Below are 10447 nucleotides of genomic sequence, written 5' to 3' on the forward strand. Positions count from 1 at the left end.
CCACATTCATGCATCTCCTCATACATGCCCGCCAATTATTCTGACTCCTGACTTGACTACTTTCAAGTATTCGAAATACTGGATCATACCAAGTTTTCCTCGGGTTATATCGATATATTCCGAATTTAACTTTTACTTGGTAATTACCACTGTTTAAAAAAAAATTTTCACACGTGTTTTGATGCATTCAACATCATTTTCAAACACTTTTCCAGTTTTAAATAAAGTAGTGTTATTTACTAAACGAAAGTTCAATGTTCTTTAATAGCTTTCTCAATAGGTTTATGAAACACGTGGCAAATTGTTACATGTGTCACGTACACCTGATGAATAAATTCAACATCAGGAAAACAATAAATGTCTGAAAAATGATAGAGCCGAGATAACAATATTAGTTTTTGGTATAAAATGTATATCTAATAAGTCATAAGTCCACACAACTAGTGGTAAAATCACATACATAATACAGCAATATACGGTCTTCTGACTAGCAAGAATTCACCATTCTTATCTTTGAAAAGTTTCCGGGTATTCAGTGACTACTGCGTTTACATCCAAACCGCAAATCATAATGAAGAATATCCTATCAAGTATTAGGAATGTATTTATTGAAGATCACAATGTAAATAAGCGTAAGTAGATCTGTTTCCCTTAGAAGTTTTATATTTATGTTCAACATTATGAACCCACATACTGGAATAATAACAAATATAATGTTTTTATGTTTTATTTTATTTATTTAATTAAATTTTTGGTGAATAGAATAATAAAAAAAAGTAATAATTTGAGATGTACATCTGCTGGACAATTATTTACGACTTTTCTTGAAAAGACAGAAACTTAAAAGAAATAATTTTTTAGAAATATTTTTTTTTAAAAGAGAAATATTTGTGTTTTTATTATTTACGCAAATATTTAAATTTCATACTATTTCTGTGAGCCTAAGCGGCTCATTATTAGAAAAAGGTATCATATTGTGGTAGAGTGGATTCGAACCGAGAAACTCTGACTTAAGAGTCCGCGACACTAACCACAGGATCACAACCCGACACATATGGAAAAGTTAACTTTATTTTATATCTTATTCTGCCATTTAATAAAAATATTAATATTAAAATTGAAAATCATATGAAGTGTTCACCGAAAATGTGAATTGTGTTATCACATGAAAATAATACGTCAATAATATTTTCATAATGTACTATTCAAAAATTTATTCATGTGGTAATCAATCATGGGTAGAATGGTGAATAAAATGTATAAAGTGACTACTTAAACCAGCGAAAGACAGACCGTAAGCCAATATTCCCAGACTTTCAAATACCCATCTTAATAAAAAACATAATTTAGAATGAGATATCAATAAAATATTGATTAAAAAATAAATATATAGTGAATACTATATCCAAATAGTGTACAAATATACTGAATACATATTTGTAATTTTACAATTATGTATTTTAAATCTTTTTTCAACACAGCTTTACCAGAAGGTCCAGTCGGTTTTGAAGATGCGATATCAGCAACAAAATTTGGTAAATTCAACATGATGTTGATAGGGTTTTCATCTCTTACGGGCATAGCATTCATATTTGACACAACAGTGATACCTTTTGTCATACCGAGTGCCGAGTGTGATCTGGAAATAAGTCTACTTAACAAAGGAGTTCTCAATGCCATGGCTCATGCAGGTAATATTTTTATATTATTAATTTTTATGTTTCATTAATTTTAAATTAATTCTCTAACTAACCATCACGCCGCTTATCCGCAGGGGTAGGCAGAGAGAATCGAACGCCACACCACTCTGTCTTTGCAAAAATTCTTTGCCTCTTCTACATTCGTGCATCTCCTCATACATACCCGACGATTATTACGACTCCTGACCTGACTAATTCTCAGTGTAATGAAATTAATTTGCTTTGAGTGATGTACAATAAGTTAATAAAAGGGACTTTGAGAAATTGTCTGTAAAAAAGACATTATTTTGATATAAGTGCTGGGAACCCCACATAACATAATTAATTATTTCTTACATGGATCATTAAATATTCTCTTTGTATTATGTAAAAACAGCGTCGGTTTTCAGTCGTATGCAGAGATATTCAGAGAGCTGAATATATGGTTGCCAATCAGGCAAAATTGGGTGCAAAATGTGTGCATATTACGTGTTTTTAAATCACAACATGACACAACACCGATGATGACTCTTCTTAACCTAACAAGAAAAGAAATACATAATGATATAACTATTGAAATCTTCGAAAGATTTTGGAATTGTTTTGACAAAGTCACAACAACCTTTAGTCAAACTGCAGATACGGAGAAGACTGGTGTGGCAAATGAGCTAGATTTTTATTAAAAAATTATTTGTCAAAATTGAAAAGCTGTCTAAACCATAGTAGTCAATCAACCCAAAAAAATTGTTAGGTAATGTATCCAAAATTAAACACGGTTATTGGATTGAATTCTACTTTTATTCACATATATATATTTGATAATATGTGACTCGTTTCGTCTTATTAAGACATTATCAAACACTCGATATTTGAAACTGTCGAGTGTTTGATAATGTCTTAATAAGACGAAACGCGTCACATGTAAATATCTCATGTAAATATGTAAATAAAAGTAGAATTCAATCCAATAACCGTGTTTAATTTTAGATATATTACCCAACAATTCAATATGGAATTCTACCAACTGTCTGCAGTTACAATAAACAAAAAAAATTGTTAAGATTTGTCTTTGGTTTTTTTGTAGCAGCATGCAGTGCTTTTCTCTGAAGTAGGTGTTGTATTTGATGTTTCCCGAAAAATGCTGACAAACTAGTTTTTATTCATTATAATTACCTAAAATCATCATAAACTATTTGATTTGTATGGGATTCTTACAAAAAATGTGACTAAAACGACATTTGGATAGTTAAATATCCTTACAAATATCCTTACAAAAAGGTTTTGATACGCCAGGTACTGGATAATAATTGAATATCTGTTTTGTCTTATATATAAAGTTTATTATTCAGTTTATGTTTATATTATCCGTCTGCTTAACATACCCATTGATTAGGGATAATTTTAAAATTACTACCATTATTTTTTCCAGTGTAATGTAGACACGTAATGTGCACTTGCAAATACTGTGTTTTTCATTATCTTTTGAATAAACAATTCTACGTGAGGAAGATAACAAATAATAAAAAGAGAAGTTTATTTTCATGTAATGATCTGCATTCTTATTTTTTTATTTTATTTATTAGTATCATTTAATATGATTTTATTTATCTTGTTATTATTATTTTTTCATAACTAAAGTAATGTGTATAATGCCATAATAACTTCCTTTCAGAATACCATAATTATTTTACAATTGAAATAATATTAACTAGAAATATTACTGCCATCTCTATTTGAGTAGTTTTACTAAAATTTATCAATGATTCAAACCGAATTGCGTACATATCATTGAATTACCATCAATATTTTAATCATACTCGAGATTTTTTGAGTTTCTTTTTGTTTTTCTTGTGTTTTACGAAACAAAAAATTACAAAAATTTTCATTATATGTGCTACTGCATGTATGTAGTGTGTTGTATTATCATATTTTTCAAATTATTTTTCATTGCAGGAATGATATGCAGCGCTATTCTTGTGGGATACCTTGCGGATACAATTGGTAGAAAGAACGTTATTTTTTGGGGACTCTTTGTCGATATGATTTGTAATATTTTGGCAACTTTCAGTCATGAATTCATTTACACCGCTATTTTAAAATTCATATCCGGATTTTTGTAAGTGCTTTGTTTTAAAAAAAAGTATTCAGGTTATATATTAGAAAAGTTTTGTAAATAATGATGTATTTTGTGTTCTCTGTTTTTAGTATGGGTGGGACGAACACTGTTCTTATTTCAATACTGGCGGAATACCATTCAGAAAAAATACGGCCGAAAGTTATAATGTTTTTGGGATTTTCTTTCTCTGTTGCCATGTTGGCAGTGCCAGCCCTCGCCATTCTGTTTCTCACAAATCCATACGACGTTTCCTTTGGAGGAGGCTACGGTGAGTTATAGCGTTATAAATTTTTTATTCATCTTTAAATGCACTCATAAATGCACTGCACTAATAACTCAACTGTTAATTATAACATCTGCATGCAGGCCTTAGGTTCCAGTCCCTTGGAATATATGTGAAGGTATACAGACGATGTATGTAACGGTACTTAATTCTATATGCGAAAAGAAATAAAGGAGGAACAGTTGATTAATTATTAAAATGAAAAAGGTTATAGCAGCATGCCTAGAGTACTCGGGGTTGCACAGCTGTACTTTCCATAAGCTTGTGTAAGGTAGACAACCTCCTCTTAATCTGTCCGAATTACTTGATATTTATATATTCTCATTCTTCTATTCCTTATCTGCACCCAATTTTACATAGGGCAATGCATTGTATGGATGCAGTGTCATCTTGATAATTGATTACATGAAAGCAAGATGATAAAGCCTTTAGGCTTCAGGTTCTAGTCCGGGATGATATCAAATAAATATTTCTGTAAACTGTCTAAAGATAACCCTGCATTGATGCAATGTAGTGCCCTATGTATCATTGGGTATGGATGAAGGTAAGAAAAAGATCCAATTTTTTAGAGACAGACTGATCATCATTATTTCTTATAAATAATAAAGTCAACATACTTTCCGATGTACCTTGTGTGAAGAAACAAATTTATCATTTTATACTACTGTTGCTTCATGCACTATTATTTTGATTTTTTTAAATAAAATACACTCGGGCTTCATATAACACCGTTATATGGTTCCACAAAAACCTCGTGTAATACAAATCCGTGTAATACAAGGTTTGAAGTTCATACAAAATTAGATTAGATTAGATGCATATTTCAATACTGTATCAATCTGTCAAAAATAATGATGGAATGTAGTCAGCAGTAGGTAACATGAAGGGTCAAACAAGAAGGGGTTACAGAAAGTGGAGATGGCATTAGAATCGTCCTCGGTGGAAGCTCCCAGGACTGCAGGCGGCAATAAATATTTTGTATTATTTTGTAGAATTCCACTCCTGGCAGACATTCATGGGAGTGTGCAGCATCCCGGCTACTCTGGCTACCGTGATGGCCTTCTTCTTACCCGAGAGTCCCAGGTTCCTCATTTCGCAAGAGCGCTTTCCCGAAGCACTCGCAGTCCTTCAGAAGGTGTATTCTGTCAATACGGGACGCCCGGCCGACACTTATCCGGTATTTCAAGCTAAATTCATTTAAATATTACTATTATATTAATATTACATTAATATCTATCCTTGTAACCCTAACTGTTCATATCATATCATATCTTTCTTGGTTCCTCTACCCCTCTCCCCTCAACTCCTTACCTAACTGTACTTCCTTTGTCCCTTTTATTTTCATCAATTTTCATCAATTTTACAGATTCATAATCATACAATATTGTTAGGAAAAGAACAGCTCTCTCTCTCTCTCTCTCTCTCTCTCTGTCTTTTCCTCATTCTTTTTCTTCTTCCTTATTTCCCCCTCCCTGGTTATGACATTCCTACTGCAATTCATTCTAATTTATTTATATTTTAAAGCTATTATTTATATTATTATATACAAGCTCTATCTGCCCACTAATTTCAAAACATATGTATATTGGACGTTGGAAGATATTGCTTCTTGCATTCTTATTAATGTAATTTTATTACAAGAGTTTATTATTAAATAAAATGAAAAATATCTTGCAAGCTAATCAAGTGTACTGAGAAATAAATACAAAATATCAACGCAACGCATGTCTGTATTGAAAACTATAGTGCATGTTGGTCTTCGGGTCGACCAAAAATCGCATGTGTTAGACAATTTGTGTAGTTTTGAGTGTGTAAATGGTGCTATGGTGGTGAAGGGTAGTATTGTTTGCATGCTGTGTTAGTGATTGTCCTGACGAAGAGACGGGTACGTCTCGAAACCGGTAGACGTAAAAATCTCGGTGAGTGGTTATATACTAATTTTATTAACATTTTTGTAAAAAAATAAATAAGTAAAAATGACTAACCACAAAGTAAATGCTTTAAATATTAATAATATTGAGAATACAAAATATCACTTAAAAGTAATAAGTAAAGGGTGGTTCTAAAAAACCCTTATTTGTTTTTAGGTCAAAGAGCTCAAACATATTCGTATTCATGAATCGGAACCAAAAATTGGATCCGAAGAACCAGCTGGGAATACAGATACACAAGAAGGGAAAACAGAAATAAAGAAAAGTACTCTTGCAGCCGTGAAGGGAGGCTTAAAGCAACTGCGTCCCCTGTTACTTCCTCCATACATCAAAATTATATTAATAATGTTCTTAGTTCACTTTTCTGTTGTATCTGGGTAATATCTTTAATTGATTTTCAATAATTATTGATTTTCTTTTAATATTGTTTAAAAGAAAATCAATGATTTAAATCAAAAACACAAATATTATATTTTAAAATTTTTCTTAAGTAATCTTGTTTGATGGTTGGAAGTTATTAAAAATACTTGCATTACTGCCATCTATATTTGAGTAGATTTAACAACGGTTATTGAAAGATCAAAATGAAAAAAATGAAATCATCATCATTTGTATTATTTTTTTACACATACTGATGTGTAAAAAAATACAAACTTCATGGTTGTATGTAATCTGGTTCTATATATATATATATATATAGACAATTTGCTACTAAATCTACTTAACAAGAGATGGCAGTACTTTAAAATTCCATAAATGAGCAGTACTACTCATCTAACGAGAAGAGATTCAAGGTTAAAAGAGATTCAAGGATTTAATTTTTTTATATCATATTTTTTAAATGTTATTAACTAATCTTGTTCGATGATTTGAAGTTATTAAAAAAATACTTGCATTACTGCCATCTATATTTGAGTAGATTTGACAATGGTTATTGAAAACTCAAATTGAAATTATCATGACATCTTTGGATGAGTAGTATACTACTCATTTATGGAATTTCATAGTGCTGCCATCTCTGGTTGAGTAGATTTAGTACCAAAGCAAATTGTCTATAAATAAAACCGGAATGCATACAACCATGAAGTTTGTGTTTTTACTTTTTTTTCTTTCATTCCCATCCACATCTGATGGTACATAGGGCACCCGCATCGGATTGACTTAGTGTTAATTTCATTACTAAATATATGTTAGGCAAGGTGATTTTAGATTCTTGAACCTAGGACTAGAATAAAATTGATGAGATGCAGGTGAGGTAAGAGAAGGAGCTTGGATATGTATTTTTCTGCTCTATATGGGGTATAAAATAAATGAAACCACCTTTAGTTTAGTAGATTTATCATTTTCAGTATTTTATGAAATATATTTAATGGGTGAATATGTAATGACATATTCACTGATTTCATTAACAAGTTTACAAGTTTTACTTAAAGAATTGTATGATGTATTTTTCCTTTTTTCACTTTTAAAGTTGCAACTCCCTGAGACTTTGGTTGCCGCAGCTCTTCAAGATGATGTCCGAGTACCCGGAAGGAGGAACTCTGTGTGAGATGATCTCTCTGGGAAATACTACTATTATACAAACACCTTCTCCAGAGAATGGAGTATGCGAACCGGTAATATATAGAAACAGTGCAAGTTCAGAAATACAACCTTGCTTACTTCAGTTATTCCTAGTAGAAAGAAAAATGTATCCAATTTTATAAAATTTCAGATCAGAGTTAACTCTCAGACATATACCAATTCTATAATAGTGGCTGCCGTTCAAGTGTCTTTCTGCGCTTTAGCGGGAGTCTTGATCAATACTATCGGGAAAAGGAGGTTACTGGGTTAGTATACCAACGATTAAGGATTGATTAAGTATTATGTTTAAGGTGTAAATTTAATTTTAAAAGATATATATTTATCCCACGCATCAAATTTTGCTTAACTGATAAAACAATCTTTGTTCTTTACAGTAACGGCTCTAATTTGTGGTGGGCTTGGGACCTTAGGGCTCTATTGGTGTGAGAATACAGTTCAAGCAACCGCACTTGCCTCAATAGCTATAGCTTTCAATGCTATTGGTATGAACACAGTTGTGAGTATAGCTGTGGACCTGTTTCCTACATCATTCAGGTATTTATAAATTCAAAATATCAAAAGCTCTAGTAATTAATTTATGAAACTTCTTATTAAATGTAAATTGACGGGTTTATTAATATGAAATAATATCTTCCCACCAAACGAAAACACGCTAGTAATATTCGTCACGGTTTGTAACTCATACAACGGTTTTGGGCCGATAATGGTTGTATACGAAGGGAATTTTGTTTTAAGTAAATTGTAAGCTGTATCAAATAATTATGATATGCAAAAAATAAACATGTCGGGAGTAGGCAGTTGAGGAGAAGAGGAACATATCTTTTGAGACTGGAGATATAATTAGCTTCCAAATTAGAAAGATATGATCAGAGGTCTCTTGAAGGTGTACAGAGAATGTGCATTTTTTACATGGTTAGGTAACTTATTCTCAGTCTACAGTTTGAACAGAGCAGGAATCACTGAGGGTTATGTGGAGGATCGGAAAGTGTTCTGTCTAGAGAAGTGGATAGACCATGATCAGAAAATTCTCAATAAGATATTTTGGCGAGGTGGATTGGAGTTGTGAGGAATATTATAAAGTAGTGGGAGAAATTGTCCCAATTTTCTTGTTTTAAAAGTTACATGACTCATCCATAAAATTGTTTATTTATTAACATTCTAGGGCGATGGCAGTATCATTAATCCTCACAGTTGGTAGAACAGGATCTATTATTGGAAGCATCACCTTTCCAGCTCTTCTGGCTGCGGGGTGTCTCCCTCCATTTCTCACGCTCTGCTGTGTTCTTGTTGGCAAGTTGACATGTTTTTTTTTTAAATAATTAATTTGCTATCGTCTAAAAGTTTTCTTTTTACTTCAACCTCTTAAAACGATGAAAAGAAACAACAATCCAGGGTAGTCAGTAGCCTGTCGGTTTTAATTTTCTCCAATTTTTATTTTGGCAGCCATGCAGTTTAAATTATTGACATCTTTTCATGTTTTGCAGGTGGTGCGATAATGGCCTTACTAATACCAACTCCAAAAAACGCAACTTGAAAGCTGATCACAAAATAAAAAATATTTTTTTATGTTCTGATTTTATTTGTTTTATTTTTAACTTCTGCTTCACTGAGACTGTGTCATAATTTATTTTATATAAATGGGTACAGCTTAACACTGAACAGGGTTTAAATAGACACAGTAATGATTTTTTAATGAAAGCAGGGACCAATTTTCTACATATTAATCTGCAAATTAAAGAGAATATATTTATTAACTTTTATAACAAGCTCGGGTAAATACTGAGCAAAAATATCATTTAAAAATTAAAACTGTTAATGCGTCATTTGTTACTTAATTTATGTTTTTATCAATTATTATAATACTTAGTCCAGTTGAACGAGTAGACATTGTCTAACCTTATAATAGAAATGTACCTATATTAAATCTGGTGAATTTCAAAATGTGTACCTACTGAAAATTTAAGAAAACTAAATTCTATACAAAATTGAAATATAGTTAAAAAAAATTCTTTAGTAACTTTGCGCATTCTGTGTCTTCAACAAGATCGGATCATCGTACTGGCCCACTTCTGGTCTGCATTTTTCTGGAACTTCTCTGCGCTGGTTTTCGAAGCAAAGACGCTGTCTTGGCTGCTTTTCTCGCTGGTGTTTCTGCTCTTCTTGTTAGGGTTCCTTCCTCACATTGTGAACTAGAGTCTACAACTTCTAACGTATGCAAATTACTTGAAGTCATTAAATACACAAACGGTAATGTTTTCGGGTACCTATACCAACTAGTGTGTTCTCATAAATCACAACTAGATAACAATGTTAACTTTACCACTATATTTTGCATATCTGACTCTAATAAGCCTCGAGTCCACAAATGTTTAGGTAAAAATACACAGATGTTTATATACTCCACAATAACAATGTGTCCCCGCCGTGCTAGTAAAAACTCATATTGCTAATTTTTTCAAAGTTCTCGGGTATTTTGTAATAACCGCATTTTATGTTTGGACCAAATCAAAATGAAACTTAATATCAAGAATTGGTTCAATTTGTCAAGTACAAAAGATGAAAATAATCAGAAATGTAAGTTGATTTAATAATTATCTGAAACGAGTATCTTCACATGCCTTTCATAAATCTATTAACAATATTTTTTACTCAACCTGCTATCTTTTTTGAAAAATTCTTTCTGCCAAGAAATAACCAAGATATAAAGGATAAAACTAATGGCTTTGTGTCATCAGGTATGATATCATAGTTGTTGCTATTACGATAATAAAAATAGCAAAACTTTCAATCCCTATTACCGCAGAGTTTACGAACCCTGTTAAAAAATTTCATACGGCACGAGGAAAACTGACAC

At 31.7% G+C, this 10447-nt stretch overlaps 1 protein-coding gene across 1 annotated transcript; it reads left to right on the forward strand.

Moving 5' to 3' along the window:
* The first annotated feature begins 472 nt into the window (after positions 1–472).
* Positions 473–9167, forward strand: LOC148311387 (synaptic vesicle glycoprotein 2A-like). Its single transcript, XM_088256630.1, has 11 exons — positions 473–632; positions 1482–1691; positions 3633–3795; positions 3885–4063; positions 5071–5255; positions 6166–6386; positions 7481–7625; positions 7724–7838; positions 7968–8127; positions 8756–8883; positions 9078–9167. The coding sequence occupies exons 1-11, from the start codon at positions 572–574 to the stop codon at positions 9125–9127; spliced, it is 1617 nt and encodes a 538-aa protein (XP_088112756.1). The 5' UTR covers positions 473–571; the 3' UTR covers positions 9128–9167.
* The last annotated feature ends 1280 nt before the right edge of the window (positions 9168–10447 follow it).

Source organism: Brachycentrus maculatus, unplaced genomic scaffold, assembly GCF_059751285.1.
Source record: "Brachycentrus maculatus isolate JH-2025_06_01 unplaced genomic scaffold, ASM5975128v1 h1tg000065l, whole genome shotgun sequence".
Classification (NCBI taxonomy): Eukaryota; Metazoa; Arthropoda; class Insecta; order Trichoptera; family Brachycentridae; genus Brachycentrus; species Brachycentrus maculatus.